Raw genomic sequence first — 21,093 nt, 5'->3', positions numbered from 1 at the left:
CGGCGGGGAGAGCCCGGCTGACCGGCTGTTGCTCTGCCCGGCTGTTACAGGGAGCGCGGCCCGGCGCGCTCGGGCATGGCTTTGGGCGAGATGGACGGAGCGGAGTCGGAGCCGGAGGAAGGCCAGAATCAGGAGCCGGGTGTCATCACCACGAGAAGTATCCTGGAGAGTTTCACAGAGAGTCAGGAAGTCAGGGGGCTCATCGGTAACCTGAAGGGGGTCTTTGGGGATCTGGTAACTCGAGAAATGACCATGGAAAAATTCATAGGTAAGCGCATCATCCAAAGGAAGCTTGTTCTTATATTGCTTAAAGGAACTTACTAACAAAGAAGGACCAAACCGCTAATTTTGTATTAGTGTTAATGCTGGAACTCTATCAACAGGTAATTTAGATTTAATTTTTTACTAATTTTGTTTTCCAGATATGTTACATTACTGAGCAGTAAATAAAAACCCAGGTCTTAGATTTAAGAAATCTGGATTCTGACCCATGTTTAGCCTCCAGTTTCCTATTCAAATGCAGGCAATAATTCGGTTAAAGTTTGTATGTCTATTAAATAAAGCCATTTTTGTACCTAATAACATGTTGAAAATGCATGCATTTTGAGATTTGAAGTGGTCATTTCATATTTTTACTTTTATATTTCACAGAAAATATGAAGGGCAGCTGAATCCATACAGAGCATGTAATTGTTTCTGAGTGGAGGGAACTTGGACCTGACTTAGCTTTTGTGCCATATAATGAAAGCTATTCTGCTCCTAGACCTCAGCTGAATATTGAAGTAGTACAGTTACATTCATGTAGCAGTGTCCTAGGTAATTCACCTGTTACAATGCCCATCTGTGTATTGGATCCACTATTCTGACCAGATGATTTGCCAAAGTTAATTCAAGGTTTCATGTATTTACAAATCAAATTAGGTGGACTTGCATTCTGCGAGTAGTTTTGCAAAAATGGTGAAGTTGCAAAAACTTCCAGACAAAATGTTGATCCAGTGTCTATGTGTTTGCCTACCTAGTTTCTTTTTGTCAAAAAATAAACCAAAAAGCCAAAAATTTGGAAACCTGACCCTGCAGAAGTTACTCAGTAGTATTAGACTCAATTGACTTAACTGGCTGTTCCGTCTGAGGAGGTTAATGATGAACATGTAACCATTCAGTAAGAAGTAGCAAAACCACTCATATTTGTGTTGATCATTAAGTGTCACGGGTGAAATGGTTGACTTTGATGGGATAGAAAAGCCATTATTGAAAAAATCTCAGTGTCTGAAAGGCCATGGTCTCTTCCAACTGATCGTCTTGCTCTGCCTCTGTATTTCACATTCCATGTATTGTCTCTGGGTATTTACATTGTATCTATGAACTTTCTGTGTGCATATCATTGCCCATTAAATACAGTGTTAATCTACTTAAAACTGATAGGTACTGTACATGTTCAATATTTGGTTATAATATTGAGCGTCATAAAGTATAATTTGATCCTTCTTGGGCAAAATGTCCCAAATATAGTAACAGACTAAATGTGTGTGATGTAACATTGAAGCTTAGGGAATACCTTTAATCTGTATGCAGGTAACACAGGAATCATCAGGTACAGAGGAGTTTAACGCAGGTCTGTGAAGCATTCACAAAAACATTTAAATGCTCATTTTTTTGGTGAACTGTTAACAGAAGTTTGGAGGATATCTGCAACAATAATTTTTGTAGGAAAATTTAGGAAGTTTTTTTTGAAATAATAGTATTAGAAGAACTTTTTTTTCAGTTCATTCTCGTCAGCATTTAGATTTAGAGTTTTATTTTAGATTACCAGACTGATCTGGGAAAACAATTTGACAAGATAAGGAATTTGCTGTTAAATTCCACTCCTGCTTGAGAGTTATTGCTTTATTACAATGGGAAGTTAGTGATGATTAGGAGCTTCCCTCTTGATAGGAGACAGCACTGCGATATCCCAATGGAATTGCACAAGTCAGTGCAAGGATACAGTTGGACTGGCTGGTGTCTTGAAAGTGGGTGTGTGGTGTCATCCACTGGTCAACTACAGCACCGCTGGAGTTGAGTTATGTCTTAAATCTAAGTGTTCATATGAGGGGTTAAGAAGGTATTTTAGTTTTCTAATTAAAAAGGCTATTTTTTGCCCAAATATCTAAAATGATCCAGGCAATCTCTAGCACAATACTGGATCACTTGATGATCTCTTCTGAAATCCAACTTTCATTTCTGTAGCTACTTTTTGTTGATTCTAGGTTTAAATGGCAGTGCTTTTGTTTTTAAGAACTGTGGCAAGTTCTTATATTTTTTTTTTCAATATTCAATTTCAGTTTCTCTTTCCTCAAGTCAGTTTTCAAAAGGAATCACAGAGTCATAGAAACACCAGGTTGGAAGGGACCTCAGGGATCATCCAGTCCAACCTTTTGTGGCAAAAGCATGGTCTAGACTAGATGGCCAGCACCCTGTCCAGCTGAATTTGGAAGTGTCCAATATTGAGGAATCCACCACTTCCCTGGAGAGATTATTCCAATTACTCATTGTTATCATTGTGAAAATTTTTCCTCTTGTGTCCAATTGGAATCTCCCCAGGAGTAACTTGTATCCATTACCTCTCCTCTTTTCCATGTGACTTCTTGTAAAAAGGGATTCTCTCTCTTATTTGTAGCCACCCTTTAAATACTGGAACATGGTGATAAGGTCTCCCTTAAGCCTTCTCTTCTCAAGGCTGAACAAACCCAATCCTCTCAGCCTTTCCTCATATGGCAGGCTTTCCTGGTAACATTCCTGGCAGCAAGATAAGTACTGTGAAAAGTTTTGAGGAGCACAAATAATAATAGCTACAGTTTGTATTTGACCAGGTTAAAATTTGTCAAGGATTCTTTGTTCTTTGCTGAATAATTTCCTGTGTTCTTTATCAAAATAAAAGACTAGCTCTGACAATTGTGAAGAGCACCTTCATTTGCAAGTAGTACTGTGTTGGTTTTTTCCTGCTATAGTTGGGTAGCTCAAAAGAAAGAGGTAAGAATTTTGCAGTGCCTATACCCTGTTGCAGTCCAGATCCTCAGTGGTGGAACTACATCTTCAAATGTGTTCCAGGCATGGGAAGGAAGATAGCCTTGTGGTGGAACCCAGTGTGTCCAGGAGAATTTCCCCATGGCTGCATTAGCCTCAGGACTTGGAAAAGTGCTGCTACACTTCTTGATGTTGAGATATCTTTGAGCGTGTGTGTTTTTAAAGACAATCAGTCATTTGACATGCTAACAGATAGAACAGTGTGTAAAAGTATGTGGGATTCCGTATCTTGATGAAGGAGATGAGAACAGCAAGGCAGGTGTAAAGCAGCATTCTGGTGGCTGTGCGGGTGGGAGTGCAGTGTAAAAGCTGCTACGCTTGGGGCAGCTGCAGTGGTTTAATGTTGTCCTCTGTTTGCAGAGTTCCATCAGAAATGGTGTACTGGTAAGTTGTGTTAGGAAAGGAGAGTCACAGAGGGCTCTGCAGTGAAGGACAGCAATAAACTGGGTGGTTGCTTGTCTCATCTAGCTGTGAGGTTTGTCCACAGTAATTTGAGAAACCCCTGGAAACGAGTTTATGATTCAGTGGAGGTGATTGCACTATGGAAGTGGACAGAGTGTATTTTTACAGTTATTCTCTAGTTTTCTTACTTTTTGACCTTGCTTACAGGTGGTGGCACCCCTTAGCTCAAGGATACAGAAGTTTTAAGCTAAAGCTGTCTAGAATTGGGGTGTATCTCAATTAAAGGCTCTTACAGGCATTAATTTGACTAGCTTATTAAAGATATCTTTTCCTATTCAGGTATAATGGACAAGTACCAGGAACAACCTCACTTGTTGGATCACCACTTAGGTAGGAATGTAATGTTTAAATAATTTTTGTGTATATACTTGAGAATCTGTAAACTAGAAGGTCCATATTTGCATTACAAGATTGCTGTGGTTGATATTGCTTACGTGACTACTAGCTCCCTCGTTATTAGAAGTATGAGAAACTGTAAGGTAACTGCTTGTAGGCTCAGTTTTTCCCTCTTCTTTCATTAGAGTGGATGATGAATTCCTTGTTGGATATAGTACGGGACAATGGATCTCCTCCACCACTATCTCACCTGGCGTTTAAATTTCTTTACATCATTACAAAGGTAAACCCCCCAATTTTAACATTCTGTAACTGAAATGTGTAAGTTTCTAATATTTTCTTTGTTGTTTAAATAACTTTAAAAAATTTCACATTTTCAAAACCAGCAAAATAAGTAATTGTCTAAGTAATGCAGTGAAGTGTTTTAAACCGTACTGTGAGAGATTAGTTCTCTTTTTTATCATTTTCATGATAGCTTATGTTATTTAATGATCCAGAGTAGTAAAAATCAAGGTCTGAATGAAAAAAAAAAAAATTGCAGACATTGAGATATTGAGTGAAAAAACGAGTCCTAATGTTAAAAGGAAAAGTAGAAATTAGATGAATTGTGGAAAATTTTCTTCTGAGCATAAGAAAACACTTTTGGACTGCAAGTTGAACGCTGAAAGAGATTGCTTGGGGATTGTGGAGTCTCCACCCCTGGAGGTACTGAATACCCCACTGGACGTGGTCCTGGGCATCCTACTGGGGATAACCGTGCTTTGGCAGGAGTGTTGGACTAGACACTCGAGAGGCCCCTTGTTTTAAAGCATTATAATTCCATTAATTCTTAATAAGTTTGTAAAAATGTAAAAATCTCAAGGCATTAATTCATGTCCTCACTGTTCTTACTACATGAGGATCATATCCAAGAAGCTCCTCACAGGACCTTTCCTTTTTCTTCAGTTCTTGATGATGCCAGATGGCTTAATAAATCTTGAAACTTTCTGTTATAGGTGAGAGGGTACAAAATTTTCCTCCCACTGTTTCCTCACGAAGTAGGTGATCTACAGCCTGTTTTGGATATGCTTGTAGACCAGAATCCAAAAGACTCCGAGGTGAGAACGTGCTGTACTTTTTGTTTAAATTTTGTGACTCCAGCAGAAAAAGCTGATGAACAGTCTAAGAAAAAAGTGTATAAAGCAGTGATACACCCTGTCTGGTGTTAACTGAACATCTGTATTTAGTATGGAAGTCATCTTGTCAGAAGAGAAATGTCTTATTGAAGGAAAGGTCTTGTGTTTTTCTTTCATGGGATATGTTCTAAGGATTTAGAAGTGATGGCAGTAGAGGTGCAAGTAAAATCTTTAACCACTCATAAAAGGGAACAAATCAATTGAAACAACAGTAATAAGAAAGGCAGTGAAAGGGGTTTAACTTCTAAAAACAGTAACTGAAAAAATCTTTCTGCTATGCATATCATATAGTCAACCTAGTTTAGGTTGTAGTCATAGAAGTAAAATCACAGAAAACTGTATTTAGGTTTTGTGTATTCCTATTTCTTAGTGTAAAGAGGCTGTTTTTTAAACTTTCGGGTTTTGTCAAAGTTGGTATGAGAACTTCTATTTTGATGAGGAAATGAAGACGATAGTTAATTTTCCTTGTTTAATTTCATAAAATGCTTTATTCTTCACCAACCCCTCAATATCTACCTTTATATCTCTGAGGGGTTTTGTGGAGTTTTTTCCTTTTCTTTTGAAAGGAGGAAGATGAAGTTTGGAGAACATTGCCCAATTATGGCATGAAGCATGACTTGCTTGGATTTTTGCCTTTTGATAATATATTACCATCTGCGGAAAAATAACACAGAACTTTTTTTTTTTTCTACCTGTTTGCAATTTCAAAAACAGGGCAACACCACTTCATTATGTGTCCTGATTTAAAGTTTTATTTGGCTGGGAATTTTCTGGGCAAGAATTCTGATTTGAAAAAATATTTAAGGAAAGAACTTTTAAGCATGGATTGAGATCACAGAATCATGGAATGTCTTGAGTTGGAAGGGACCCATAAGGATCATCAAGTCCAATGCCAAGATACTGTAGTTCATATTTGTATTTAAATAAGGAAAAATAAGAATTTAGAAAGCTTATTAAGATATATGGATTTTAAGAGAGAACATCATCTGTTATGAGTAATAAAAATCATGGATATGAAGACAATAATTCTATTGCTGCTCTAAATTAAAATATTTTTTAAATAAACATTATCTATTCTGACCACTTTGCTGCTGTTGTAATTGTACAGCTTTAAAGCTTGTAAAAGTTCCTTCTTGTCTCTCTGTCTCACAAAACACATCTAAAGTTGTTTCATGAAACCCATGAAAGCAATACATAAGAAATTAGGAATATTTCTCTTTGTTTGAGACTGGAGACACAAATTGGCTGAAGGAAGGAGAAGGCAGGGAAATGTCAACATGCAGTTTTCCTTTGGGAAGGAAATAAACTTGTCTGGATGTCAGAGTGAGAGGGGAGGGTCCATTAATTTTATTACAGTTTTACCGTTTCTTTTACTTTTAGTTCTGAAACACCAAAGGAGACAGAGCAGCATTCAGATTCAGAGTTTTTTCTTCATCATCTTACTTTGAAAGTTCTTCAGAGCTAGTGGATAGCTTGTGCTCTAGGCACTTTGTTGGAATACGTTCTGGAAAATGGAGTGCCTATTTTGTTTACCATTCTTTTCCAGACTTGGGAAACCCGTTACATGCTTTTGTTATGGCTCTCCATGATATGTTTGATTCCTTTTGATCTGGCCCGTTTTGATGGAAATATTATCTCTGATGAAGGGCAGGCTCGTATGCCAACAATGGATCGCATACTTAAAATAGCAAAAGTAAGTATAATACATCTTGTAATACTTTCAAGCCTATGACATTTTCCTTACATGTAATCTTTCAATATGTAATAAATTATTGTTTTTTCAGAATATTATTTAAGCCTGTACTTTCTGATCTAATCTGTAAAGAATTTCTCCATAGTTTTGGAATCTTCAGTATGTTCTTTGCTGTTTAAGTGTTAGATTGAGACACTTACTTTCCCTGAAGTAATAAAATTTCTTATTTTATGATGGTCTGGTACAAATGCACGCCTTTGATTATGTTAACAGTTTTTAGCATTTGAAAATACTAGGTAGCCTTTTTGGAAAGCCATGTTTGATGATTTATATAGGAAATTAGCATTCGATCAGGATGAGTAACATGGAAGCTATGACTGCATGAAGAATCTTCAGCAAAGATAATGGTTTCACTAGGCATAAGCTGAAGTGCTTAACTTGTCATTCCTTTAAGATAAAAATAAACGACCCCCTCCCTACAAATACCTGAACAGCTTATGCTTTTGACACCTGCAGCACTGAAGTGGCTTATCACTTGTAGGCATGTGGTAGCATGAATCTGACTGTAAGTTAAGGTTTCAGTAAAGGTAAGCTTGCTTTGAAAGACACTAGAAGAGAGACTGTGTCGACTGAGATACGGTTTGTTGGATGGGAAAGTTAATTTTTTATGATCTTAAGCTCAGTTTGTAATCATAATAACGTTTGTATTCATAAGTATTAAGTATATTCATGTACAAAGTTGTTACATAGTTGTTATTAAATCTACATGTATGAATTCTTTTACAGTTAGTTTTCTTTTACCTTTAGTGTTACTTGGTTGTCAGTGATAAGGCTCGAGATGCAGCTGCTGTACTGGTTTCAAAGTAAGTCTCTTTTGTGATTCTTGGCAGAAAGGAAAAAATCTAGCTCCCATTTCTCCTGCCATTTTTTAGTCTGACATGCTACTAATGACAGTTTTGGGAGGACTGGAAGTTGCTAACTGTGAGTGGGATGTTAAACTTGCTTGAATCAGATCCAATAGTGTGTTTATTATTGGAAATACAGTGTTTTCTTCTGCTTACCAGAGGAACAGGTATCTATCACAAGTGATACAGATCTTCACTGTTAACAGGATACTGTTCAAATTGCCTTCTAGGGACTGGTTTGTGCTTCAGGGTTTCAGAAAGATACAGTTACTTTGTGCTGCTGCTGATTTTTACAGTGTGTTGCATGGTAAATAGAGAACTTGTATTTAGTATTACTGGCTTGATGTTTCCTAGTAGTACTTAAGTTACTTAAAAGGAAATACTGATGGTAGAATTTATTTTCTTAATATCCCTCTTGTCACTTCATTCTCTTATCCAGAAATCAATACTTCTGTTTTCTTGAGGTTCATTGTTGTCAAATAATTCATCAAATGAAGCAGGTGTAGGGTAATGGAACTTTCTGAATCCCATTGTTTTTACACAGCTGTTGTTCAGACACCATGCAATTTGTGACAGAGGTGCAGTTCTGACTTTTTTTGCATCACATCAGTAATACTGATGCTAGGGTGGTTTATAAATTTGAAATAACACACTTCTGCATCTCTTCTTTCCTAGTGATTTAGTGGAGATTGCTTTCATTCGTGTTGCAATGAAAATAAATTACAAAGACCATAAACTATGCGTGAACACACTATGTTTTTTTCCAGTATATATCACAGTACATGTTCCAATATATTCTACTGGAAGAGGACTTTAGTCAGTTCAATTTGTCATTTGTTTTTTCTTTTTTCTTCTCCCAGCAGGCAAAGCCCCAGAATCTTTACGCTAGTATATACTCAATCTACACTAGAGGGCTCTGCCAACCCAGTTTTGCCAGTGTAGTTATAGGAGCAGAGGCTCGGTAGGGTGAACAAGATGAAATGATGATAGTCGATGTGGACAGCTAGTCTGAACAATAAAATCTATGTTAACGTTTTTCTCTGGATTAAGAGGCACAAAATTTGTGGCATTAATTGTACCAAAATAGTTGTTAAATGTTAACATTTAGTAGAACAAATCCTAACTGTCATGTTGGGAAATGTCTGTCCATGTACGTATTTTAAATTTATTCTGAACTTCAGTCATGGGACTTAATGCTTTAGAAATTTTTTGTTTAGTGAGTATACACTTCTGAACATGATGACAAAACACACACTTATTTGATTTAGAACTGACTGTGTCATGTGGAAAATTCATGAAGAAGTAGAGACTAGAGTCAGTTCTCTGGTGACTAGTCCTGTACTTTTCTGATTTACTCTGAAATGCTTCAGAGCAATATTTAAGTGAATTCATGAATCATTTGAATAGTCTTTAATAAATTATCTTGTCTGTTATATAATTATTTGCGTGTAACAGAATGTAGGTTTGTTTCCTTTATCCTAATTAGATTTTGAAGTCATTTTGGAAGTGATAATTGGAAGGTGTTTTTCTGGGGTTTTTATGTATCTGCATTGGTAATCTGCTTTATCATAAGTTGACAGAAGAATAGGATTTGCGGCAAGAGAGTGAATTATTCTTGAGCATTCATATGAGCCTGAATTTACCCTTTATCTTCTTCGCTTCCTAAAAACTCAGAAAAATACCCAAATCAACCAACTGTGATAGACTCTTGAAGTTATATCCAGTGTTTGGAAGCCTTCTCAAGTACGGATGACAGTAATTTTAAAAGATTCTTTCATTACATTATACTAATTGAATTTACACTTCATTTGCACTCCAGGGTATCTGTAAAACTAAATTACTAGTGGAAGCATATATATTGTAATGTGTTTGAATACAGCATTGCATTCACCAAAACTGTGTTTGTGCAGTGCTCAACCCTGGATTTCAGGAGGATTTCCTAAGTGCCTTGTATCCTAATGCAGGGTACTATGCAGGCATGTTATTAGCAGTTGTCTTATAGTCTCTTCATCTCCGTTTTATTGACTGAATTAATTTTCATTAAAAGTATTTGTTCATAACAAATAAGGCTATAGAATACGTTAGGGTGGTTCTAGTACTCACTGCATCAAGGTGTGTAAGGCTGTAATGGGAGCAAAATTACTATTTAGTGTACTTACAATTATTTAGTGAAAACACCATTTTCAGAATATCCTAATGATTAAAACACTTCACCAGGAATTAGAAGACCCAGGTCCCAGGCCTTTTGGCCTTGGTGCACTTGAATTCACTGCTTTCACATCCCAAAACAGTTCTTTAATGAATGAACAGAGTTATTCTGAGGTGAGATCACTGTTTCATCTTCTTGAAGTTAGACTGTTAGGTAGGCAGGAATGCAGAAGTCTTAGGATAGAGAGATAAGATAGAAGAGTCTAACTCTGTAACACGCTGAGTAAGAAACTCCTTGGGGAGGAAGAGGAAGTCTGGGCTCTGGTTCTTGCTGTAAGGAGTTTATGAATTTCAAGTGAGGTTTAGAAACATCAAGATCCAAGGCTTCCAAGACTTTTCACAGGGCAAAGATACTGGAGTTTGTTTCATGAATTCCCTTTTCTATCTGCTCAGTGACCTGGTTGCAGTCAGAGATGAGGTTTATCCTTATCTTGCTTCTAGTCTGGAGGTTAGGGCACTCCTTTGAGAAATTAAGATTTAAACTCCTTTGGGCTGAGAAAGGGTCTAGGAACCAGTTCATCTACTTTACAGGTTACTTCTCCTACCTGGGCTATTGTGCAAAAGAAGGCTTTGTCCTTACTGCTCTGTTAAAAACCAAACCACCCCCCCCTCAACTAACGCCTGCCCCAAATCCTTATTGTTCTATTGCTGAATATAATAAATACTGACTTTGAAGACAATTAAAGTGATCACATGTCTGCTCACTGTTTCTTGTGTTCTCTGTACTTAATATTCCCCATTAGTTAGCTCTTGGTGCAGTTCCCCATTTAATTTATAGGTATATAAAGTAACCAGATACAGGCTCTGCATACATCCTTCTTTAAGTGCTAGGAATTGTTCTTTGTGGGCTTTCCCAGGTACCTTGTTTCCTTTGATTGCACTGAGAACAAAGTTTCTGAATTTAGTCTGAACCTCTGCTGGAACAGGAACCTAATTTTTAGGTGCTAAAGAATACTAAATTAGGTAACTGAAGCAGATGCCCTAACTGTAGTTTGGCTGGCACTGATGATGCCTGAGTATAGGTTTATACAAGTAGTTTAACTATGATGAACCTCTTTTGCCCTCTCTAAGATGGGTGAAAATGCATCTCTTGACCTAGCCATTGTATTAAATAGCAGATGCTTGACCTTTTCAAAAATCTGAAAACAAATATAGCCCTGATGATTACTTTTTATGGCACTGGCTGATAGTGCAGTATGGACTAACTGTTGATTTGCACCAATTTTTAATTTGCAGAATAGCTGTTCTTGGTGAGAATGGTGGAAAATTCTCGTATTTGTTTCAGCTTTACACTAATTCTAATGGAAATAATTCTGATGTGGGACTTTGGAAAGTTTGTTGCTTTGTGATTGAGAAATCATAGGCTGGTCTGAAAGGAAAGTGAAATTCTGGGTCAGAGCCTTGCTCAGAAACCGAAGGGCTAAACTTAGAGTGGTTTGGAGTATTCCTACCCTCAGCAATTCAGGAAAATATCCACCGGAAAATTGTTTTTAGGAACTGCAACCAGTGTGGATAGCAGGAAAACTTACTCATTGAGAGTCATAAAGTTGGTAACTGCAGTGTTTTATGTTTTTCTGTGACAGATTTATCGTCCGCCCTGATGTCAGGCAAAAAAGGATGGCAGACTTCCTGGACTGGACACTTTCAATGCTATCTAAATCCTCCTTCCAGACCATGGAGGGGACTGTTGTTATGAATGGCATGCTCCAGGCCCTGGTAAATACTGGTTATTCTTTGAAAAGATAGATGGTTGTATTTATGATCATACAATACAGCTATGGTAGACCTTTAATGGCAAAAGTACAAAGAAGTCCTTGTTTATTATTATATATTAAAAGGATATTATACAGCTAGAATTTCCTCCACAACAGTTGTGAAGATGTAAATTCCCATGTATGTATATTTTAAGTATTGTCATCACCAAATGAAAGTGGAGTTGCCAGTATGGATGCTGATAAATAACACTCAAAAATGCTTTTAAATATCTGTTTGTATATCTGTAGTCATTCCAAAATTCAGTTTGGATTGGTTTGTGGGTTGCAGGGTGGTTTTTTTGCTTTGGAACTGTACAAAATGAAGAAATTTGGCTTCTGATACAGTAGTGGTTCTGATATAGTAGTGGTTTCCCCTAGACTTTTCAAAACTGGTAACAAAATCCAAATGATTCTTCAAAGTTGTATCTGTTCTTTTTCAAGTAAAATACTTTTCTCGATAGTTTTAATAAGACATACTAAACTTGTTAGAGAGTGTACTTCAATAGTCTGAAAAAACGCACCATTTCCTGTGTTCTTGTTTGCTAATCTGAAAAAGTGTTTTGTTTAATGCTTCTTACCTTGTCAAGTAACAATAGTTTATGATTCAGAGCTGAATTCTTAGTTTGGGTTTTAAAATTTATATAATATGCATGGGGAAAAAATCTGTAATACCTGAAGCACTCCTCATGTAGTTTTATACCCTTAAAAATATTGGTGTGTATTTTGAAATATTTGGATAAGAGTTCTAGTATCTGTTCCAGTTTTGATGTCTGAATATATTTGGGTGGAATGGGGGAGTTAGTGTGGGTGGAATTGTTCCTTCTTGGTTTTGTTGTTGACCAGAGTTGAGGTAGTGCAAGCAAAGTCAGATGACCTGCTCTTGTATAGTCTTTGCACAGGTTTAAGGATTTGCTGGTGTTTGTACAAGTTTCTATAATTTGCATAAATTTGCAGCTCTTTTTAAATAATTGCTCTGAGGACTTGTATACAGTATGTTACTAAACATCAAAGCGAAGTTCTGAACAAGTGTGTGGTGTGGGGGTTCTGTTCTTTTCCTTTTTTTTTTTTTCTCTAGCAGCTCTTCCAAATCAGAAGATACAAGAAATGATCTATATTTAGAATAACTTAGGACTTGCTGCTTAAGCAGGAGGAAGCATTATTTGTATGCATTGCAGTATGTTTCAAAAGACAGAATGATGTTTCATCATTTTATTGTCAGATCTGGAAAGAGAGACTGACTGCCATTCTAGGTGCATGATGAGACCTGTAGGATGTATAATACATTAGTGTTTTGTCATAATTCCTTTGAGTTTGGCTTTGGCTCTATCCACCTGTTCATTAGTGCATACTAAGCGAAACAGGTGAATACTTAACAAGTAGAATCGAAACTAGAATGTGATACAATATACCTGGAAGCAGATGCCTGCCTTCTTGCATTTATGTGACTCTCTTCCTCCTCTGGGGTAGGAGAAGGTATTTATCAGGCCAGTTTTATTTGTGTCCTGCAGCTCATAACTCCTGTTCCAGTTGGTCGGTATGAGCAGACTGAATTTTTAAAGCCTTTACTTGCATTCAGTCTTCAATTTTTAATTTCAGATATTGCAGTGTAAGCACAGATTACATCATTAGGGAATACAGGTTTTCAGAATGATACGTGTGCAGGCTGTGTGTATATGCAGACGCACTTAAGTGGAGTAGGAAATATTTCAAGAGTTCTAAATGAAGTATTTTGTAAGACACTTGTAACAATAGCATGTTGTTAAACCAAAAATACCGGCTGAAAATGAGCAGTGTTTAAAATAAGTAAAGCTTTTCTCTTAAACATACAAGATTCTAACAGTCTGTACAGAAACTTAATAAGTAATTGCCAAGTGTGTAAAGCAGAACAGCGTCATGAGGGACAACTAAAACTTGTGTCAACAAGCTTCAAAATTCTTTGCCCTTAGATTCTTCCAGCAATTTGACTGTAAGAGTCAAACTAGTTGCCTGAGCATTTCTCTCTGAACAAGCAGGAGAGAAAAGACCATTTTTCAGTTTCTGGTCAGTACAGCAAGGCAGGTTTTGGGAATGTAACAGGTTTTGGGAATGCAGCCCACCAGGGTGGGGATAAAAAGTCTTTCTCTTCATTGAATCTGTTTAGGGCTGCCCCTAACAGGGCGGATTTCAGTCAGATTCTGGTATTATGCTGCTGATGGTCTGCATTTAGAAAATAGATTGTAGTGAGATTGGCATGGCAAAAAGTTTCAAAAAGACATGAAACTCTTGCATTTCAATGAACTGAAACTGCAAGTTAGGTACGCAATGAGTAGTTCAACGTTGCTGCACTTTGATCTGCCTCTTTGTGGCCTTAAGTCTTGGTGATTAGGTATGCTACTGTTTAATCTAACTCAGCACTATGTGTAGAACAAGTACTACTGTTTCATGATTCTTGTTGAAACACGCAGCTTGCATTACATATTTTAATTCCACTGATGCTTTTTTCTTTTTTTTCTTTACACCTGTCGTCAGTAATATATCATTTCACAACAGGTGTGCACTAGCAGGAATCTTTGCTTATAGTATTTGCGATTCAGTTTTTTAAACTGCCCTCTGTTGTTGAAACTAACAGTTGAAACTGGCAGTATGAATTAAATTCACTTTTGCGCTCTGATACTTTATATATTTGAAGGATTATAAATGTTGGATTAATAAGAAATTGCTACCTTTTTTTTTAAAAACATTTGTTTACTTGAGGGAAACTTCTAACCTGTTTCAAGAATCTGCATTTTAAATTCTCTTGGTCTGGAGGTTTGCTTTTAAACCTGCCATTATATCAAACAGCTTTTTAGTTATTGCTGCAGGGTGTAGCACTCCCAGTTCTTGCGTGACAGAGATGTCATCATGTTGAGGTAGCCTTGGGCATTGAAACTTATTAAACCTTATTTGTTTTATAAGTGATTCAGTATACAAGTGTGAGTAATAATTAAAAAAAATAAAACGCCCTACACAGTGATCTGATGAAACTTGAGAGTCTTAAGAACAGAGCATTTCCCTGAGCTGTCTCTAATGCAAAAATTATTTAGCAATAGCTACATGCTTATGTAAATTTTGCTTCAGGGGAGAAAGAACTCTCTAACTCTATTCTTTCAGACCCAGAGGCACAGAAATAGAATATTTCCAAATAGAATGTTTCCCAAGTCTCTGTATTTTTGGCATTCTCAAAGAATTAGCAACGCTAGGATTGTCTATTGGCATTATTTTAAAAAAAGTTGTTGTTGCTTAGTGGTTTGGTGATAAAGGTGTACAAAAGCAGTGTTGCTATATGGAGAAGAAAAGAATTCTTACATCTGCAGATACCAAGGACACAGACCCCTTTCTGGTAATACTGTATCTCTTCTCTTTCTGCATGGCACAGAGTATTCTAATGTGGCCTTGTCCAATACTTCTGAGTTTTTTCCTTTTCACCAGAAGTATTGTGGTTAGTCAAGGTTCAGAAGTTCTGTTATCGTAAGACTCTTTCCTGTTAGAATATAATGCTGTTTCAAGCTGCTATTTTTTTCTTCTTTTGACATATTTCACTGTGGTTTTGAGTAGTCTTGTTAAGATGGAAAGGAACTATTCTGTTAACTCTCCATGCGTTAGTCTAAACTTTTCAGACTTTCAACTGATAAAGAACTAAGATCTTATGAAAACTCAACTCCTTTTACCACCCATTTAACTGGGCTCGGTATTGAAGTTTGTCAGCTTAAGTACCATGTTGATGATCAATACCCTGACAAATACTTGTGATTTACAGAAGTAGTATTTGTGTTGAAGACTTAGTAAGAACAAGGGCTTTAACTAATCTATTTTCTCATTAGCTGCACAGATAATGCATTAAATATTCTCTACTTTCAAGTGAACTTACTATTCTGACAGCATGTCCTCCCTCACCTTGTTTACCTCCCCACATATGGCCTGAAGGCAGGGATGGCTGATAGCTTTCCCTGGACCTGGATGTTGTGTGACTACTAGGGGGTGCTCCAGAGTAATGAAAGATATAATTCTCTTGTCTTCCCATAGAGACTGAAATTATCCTCCCAATCCTTGACTCTACGACCAGAGGGTAGATTCAGACTTGTGTCTCCTGCTTGGCAGGAAGATATCCCTGCTAACAAACACTCAGGCCACCCTTAATGGTGATTTGTATAGCTTGGGGAACATGTCCTGGAGATGATCCTGATTGATATATCTCATGAAGGTCGGGCCTAAAGTGGGTTATGCAGACAATTGGAAGGTGTGGTGTGTTTCTTCTGTGATTACTAAGAAACTAGGCTTTGTTTTCCTTTGCACCATGCTATTTCTAAAGCAAAACCAGACTTGACAGTCGTCATTGCTTGCACACCACTGATTTTCTTTAATTTGTAGGTGGCTTAATTATTTATAAGAAAGGGAGTCACATACTTTTCAACAGTTCAACAGGTTGGGTAAGTTGGTGTATGCTGTATGGCCTCATTAAAGTGAAGAGACCATGGCGTAACTTTGATTGCCTGGATACTCCAATAGACAGGCTCCTTACTGTCAGTATTGTTAGTTGCTGACACTAAATGTCTATGCAGGTGGCAAACCAAGCTTATTAATTATTTTGTTTGTATCAGATTTTTTGAAATGTTGTGCCTTGGATGTTTTTCTTCCTTCAAGGCAGGAAGTTTAAGCTGAATCCTGTAATGCTGATTCATTCTTTTTTTCTACATTTTTTTAATGTTTTCTGTTCATACATCATGTACTTTTCTTTCTAGTATAATCTCTGTAAGCGCTAGGTTTGCAGGATTTTTCCAAGACAAGAATTTTGCTTTACATGTATGACTTGGTAGCACATGCCAGAATATGTACCTTTTTTTTCCTCCCCAAAGGCCAACATCAGTTAAAGTGCTCTTTTATTTCCTCTGGAAAATAATTCTACTAAATTAAAAAATTTGGGAAATTTGGGCTTGTGAATGCTTTTGCATGCTTTGGCTCATAAAGAAGTAACAAAAACTTATTTTCTTCACATTTCTACAATCTGAAAAAAACCCCAGATGCTGCGTTTTCTGCTTCATTGAATATCTGCAGAGTAGTTCTCAACAGATTAGATATTGCCTATTTACTTCTGTATTTTTTTTTAATGGCTGTTAAGCTTTTTTTTTTGATACAGACAAATACCTGATTAACACCAGTAATCTGGTAGAAGGTTACATCTGATCCATAGTGTACATTAGTGAGTGCAAATGGAACTTTCTTTCCTTTTAGACATTTGGCATTTTCAACTGTGTTTATTCTGAAATCAGTAGGTAACATTTTATTGAACAAAACCCATGTAAATATTTTAAATTTTTAAAAAAATCTTAACTTTTAAAAGTTTATTTATTAATTTAAACACAGTAACTATGGTGTTCTTTGTTTAATTTTTACTTCCCCTAAAAACTTGTACTGATAAAATAGAATCCCTGAATTCATTTTAAAGTTGATTTACAGCAGTTGCTGTGATAATCTTAACATCTGAAAGTATATTATATATCCTTTCAAAATTTTGCTTGAGAATAAATGTTCTGTGTTGAATATTAGATGTGAAAATAAGTTTGTTATTTAAGTATGTAGTAAAACTGTTGTAGGGAAACAATGTATACTTCACTTTTTTGTTCAGCAAATAATAGAAATGGTTGTGAAATGGAATCTGTCAAATTCAGTGTTCTAAATTGATTGATAGGTGTGTGAGGCTGTTTTCTTACTTTTTTTAAGAAAAGTGTTAAAAAAAATTCTTGTACAATATTTGAAGTTTTCTCATTTCCTGCATGTGTGTTGGTTAATTTCTTCCAACATCTTGCTTAGAGGTGGTACCTTCTAGTTATGTTTTTCCTGAGGAGTCAGAACTCAATTCCCAGTTGGCCTTGAGAATGTAAAAACTCACAGAGAAACTCATAGAAAGGTGCCGGAACTGAGGAACTACGTAAGAGTGAAAATGCGTAGATGTTTTGAGGATTCTGTTCCATCTCTTCAGGAGCTCCTAGACAGAACGCTGAGAAGTGCGAGTGTAAGCATCCAAATGCATTTGTCCAAGAGCATTCCCCAGGCAATATAAAAAAAGCTGTTTCTCTACGTTATCACTGCTTCAGGAATTATACTGTGTTTTGTTGAATATACTTGAACATAATCCTAACAACGTGAGACACCCTGTGTGTGCCTTAAAAACAGTATTTGCTCTGAACTGGGCTTTTATACATCAAGAATTGCAAAGATAAGGTGCAGCAGAAATGCTGCAGTATTGGCTAGCATCTGCCTCAAACTTGCTAACCTTGTGAAGAAACCACCTGATCAGTTTTTAAAGCAGAACACAGGAACAAAGTGATAAAGACATGAGTTTCTGCATCCTTCAACAAAGATGCAGAAAAATTTTAGGGGCGCCCTAGATTTGTTAATTATAAAACAGATTTGCAGATTTTGTGTCATCTTTTCTTAAGGCTTTTTAATATAAGCAGAGTTTTATTTTATGTTAGTGGATTTTTAATTTTTTTTTGGATACTGATATAGTGTACTGATAAAAGCTGTGCTGTATTTGTACCATTTGAGTTGGTAGTTACTAGCTGTTCTTCTGGGCCTGAAGTAGTTCTGTAGCATTACTGCATTGGAAATCTAGCTTTTAAAGGATGTCTTACAATTGCCTAGTTACTGGTGAAAGAATTAAAAATCTTAAATAATTCAATGTATATTCTCAAATTATGTAGCTTGTAGTGGAGCTGATCAGAAGTGCTAATTTAGGATCCTAAAATGCAATTTAGTAACAAAACAAAATAGAGCGGGTACATAGCCTAAAGGTGTTTTTATTGCCTTTGTTGCTCTTAACCACACCTGCAGTATGGGAGGCATGTGTGCGTTTGGTATGTGTGAGAAAGTACATATTTTTAAGGTAAGTCTGTTCTTGTTTAACTCCTAGGCATATTTACTGAGGAAGATTTTTCTTCTGGTGAATGACAAAACAAGGAAAAATAAGTGACTGAACACAGTTTTGATGCATACTAAGTGAACTGAGGAAACTCTCAATGAGTGACATGGTTTTGTCAGGTGTTAATAGTCCATTCGTCTCACTGTAGTGCTGGGGTTTAATCTTACTGGGTTATTTTACTGTATATAAAATTATTTTGGAAGCTCTTTGCTTCTTTAAAACCCTCAGCACAGGAATTAGGGGTTGTCTTTTTGAGGTATGTTTGTAGCAGACTTGCAGAGACTTCTGTAGCTGCTTTTTAGTTTAACATGGAGTCCTCAAAAGGCTGTTGGAGAAACAGGGTGAAATAAGCAGTAGTTTAGCCTGTACTGCATCCTGTCTGTCAGTGAGTGGTTGCTACTAATAACTAAGCTGGTCACACATGTCCATCTGTCCTGCTTCTTAGCAGTGACCAAAGTGTCGGTGTGTACTGTGCGCTGGGTCATCTAAGTCATGAGCCGTGAGCAAGTTTGGAGACATTCAGTGTCAGGAAGTTCCAAACAGAATATAGAGTTCCCCTAGTTCTTCTGCCTTTATTCACATTCTACAAATTCTGCTTCACTTTTTAGAGGTTCAGAGCAAGATGAGCTATTTGAGAGATAGATAGGTGTTGTGGTTTGCACCTTCACTGAGCTTGTGTGACCAAGCACTAAGCTGGATGGTTCAGAGAGCTGAGCTGGCTGAAAAGTAATGGCTTCCCCCCCCAATTTTTTTTTCCCATTCTCAAGTGGTTTTTGGCCAGCTCAGCTCCCTGAGCTGCCTCCCTCTGTGATTGTTTGGATGGGAGGGGAGCTCTGGGCTACAGTATCCTTGACATGTATTGGCTTATAAAGAAGTAAAACTGCACCCCGAGACTATTTTCCTTTTATGCTGTTTAAGTTAGTAAGCACTACAGGTTATTGCGAGAATATTAAAAAGTAGTTTAGAACTATATGCTCGATCTGTTGTGCTTTAGAATCTCTGTATTCTCATGTCTGTTCTCCCTGTTTTAATTGTAGGCACAGTTATTCAAACATGGCAAAAGAGAAGATTGTTTACCATATGGTAAGTTTGTAATATCCTGATTTCTGTTTTTAAAACCATTCCAGTAAAAAAATGGAAAGAAAGATTAAGCTGATAACAAGTGGTACTATAAAGAGTGAAATCAACAGGGAAGTCATAAAGCATGTAAAATGGGGGGGGTGGGGTGTCGGCAGCGGGGAGAAGAGATGATTGTGAGGGAGGAGCAGACTCCACTGGGGAATGTTATGTTGGAACAGCTCATCAAAGAATTTGGCAGGTGATCACATTGGCTGTTGCTATAATACAGGAGCTAAACACAGAGTGTATGAACTATAAGGTATGGAAAATATTTTAAAAAATTCATTAGAACGTGAACTGGTTTTATACATATTACAGCTGAAAATTTTGCAGAAAATCTTCCAAGTTTTAACATAAGCACAGGATTTCAGAAACCCCAAGTTTAAAGAACCTGCTGTGTACAGGACCCAGTTGGAATCATGTAGTGATGCTGTTGAAATAAGTAGTTTCTAGTGAAAAGAGATTATAATGGATGCTAACAGGGATAGACAGGTACCCGAAGGGAGAGCGCAGAAGTTTCTGAACAGTGTAGCTGTATGTTGGAATTGCATTCTTCTTATGGTGTATCCTGGAATATGGTCAGAACTGACTGCAGAATAATAGCTTGTTTTTTATTGACAGGAGTAAAGAGAATAGAGAGATGTAGGGAAAGATGATGGCTAATTACAAAACACTACAAAAGAACTTTCAGTTTTGGGGTTCTTATCAAAGCAGCAGAAATGTGGTTTATGCTATTCACAGGAATCCAGCTATGATGTAAACTTACTTTAGAATGCTTATGATTGTACTTAATGGAATTATTTTGATGTCTGAGAAGAAACTTAGTAGATCTAGTGCTGGAAACGGTTTCATTCTTCCAGTTCTAAGTCTCAGATGCAGATGCTTCCTTAGAAGATGCCTTAGATATGGGTAAAGATGAAGATGAGATAGTGAAGACATACAGAATGGAATGATGTATGTGCTATACAGCTGGTCACGAACAAACATAAAATATTGAGGAATGTAATCACATAGAAATAGCAGACAGCACTATGGAAGCTTAAAGAGTAATGAGTCTGCCAGATAGGCAGAATAATAAACAGGCTAGATAAAATATGTAATTTTAAAAAATTATTACAAAATTATGTAATTTAAAAAGATGCAACTGTATAACTCACAATAGTCATACTTGATATGAAAAGAAGATATTTGTCTCACAACATTAATCCTGCTGGTAAAATTAGATGTTTTGGCCTATGGCATACAGAAAGAATACTAAGTAGCTACAAGTCTGGTAATATGAGAAAAATCAGGGGCATACCAAGGAGTTAATTTACCATAGAAAAGATAGAATGCTTACAACTAAGAAGCAAATACTCAGGCACAAACTATTGGGGATAAGAAAATGTGAGATAATAATCAAAAATCTTTAATTATTGTAGATTATAACAGATCTGAGGAT

At 36.7% G+C, this 21,093-nt stretch overlaps 1 protein-coding gene across 3 annotated transcripts in view; it reads left to right on the top strand.

Annotated features, from left to right (window-relative positions):
* The first annotated feature begins 48 nt into the window (after nucleotides 1–48).
* The window catches only part of TBCD (tubulin folding cofactor D), a 128,609-nt gene continuing 107,564 nt past the window's right edge, over nucleotides 49–21,093 (top strand). Inside the window, exons 1-8 of one of the 3 annotated variants that reach the window (XM_026861356.1) lie at nucleotides 49–268; nucleotides 3,805–3,855; nucleotides 4,047–4,144; nucleotides 4,857–4,958; nucleotides 6,583–6,729; nucleotides 7,537–7,592; nucleotides 11,426–11,558; nucleotides 19,571–19,616. In XM_026861356.1, the coding sequence (XP_026717157.1) occupies nucleotides 76–268; nucleotides 3,805–3,855; nucleotides 4,047–4,144; nucleotides 4,857–4,958; nucleotides 6,583–6,729; nucleotides 7,537–7,592; nucleotides 11,426–11,558; nucleotides 19,571–19,616 (826 nt within the window). In that variant the 5' untranslated portion in view covers nucleotides 49–75. Of the gene's footprint in view, nucleotides 269–3,804; nucleotides 3,856–4,046; nucleotides 4,145–4,856; nucleotides 4,959–6,582; nucleotides 6,730–7,536; nucleotides 7,593–11,425; nucleotides 11,559–19,570; nucleotides 19,617–21,093 lie in introns of those variants that run through there. The other 2 variants (XM_026861357.1, XM_026861358.1) reach the window with 2 other exon arrangements.

The sequence above is a fragment of the Athene cunicularia genome, assembly GCF_003259725.1.
Source record: "Athene cunicularia isolate RWA chromosome 18 unlocalized genomic scaffold, athCun1 chr18_part1, whole genome shotgun sequence".
Lineage (NCBI taxonomy): Eukaryota > Metazoa > Chordata > Aves > Strigiformes > Strigidae > Athene > Athene cunicularia.
The sequence above is the reverse complement of the archived record's forward strand: the minus strand, read 5'-3'. Positions and strand labels throughout refer to the sequence as shown.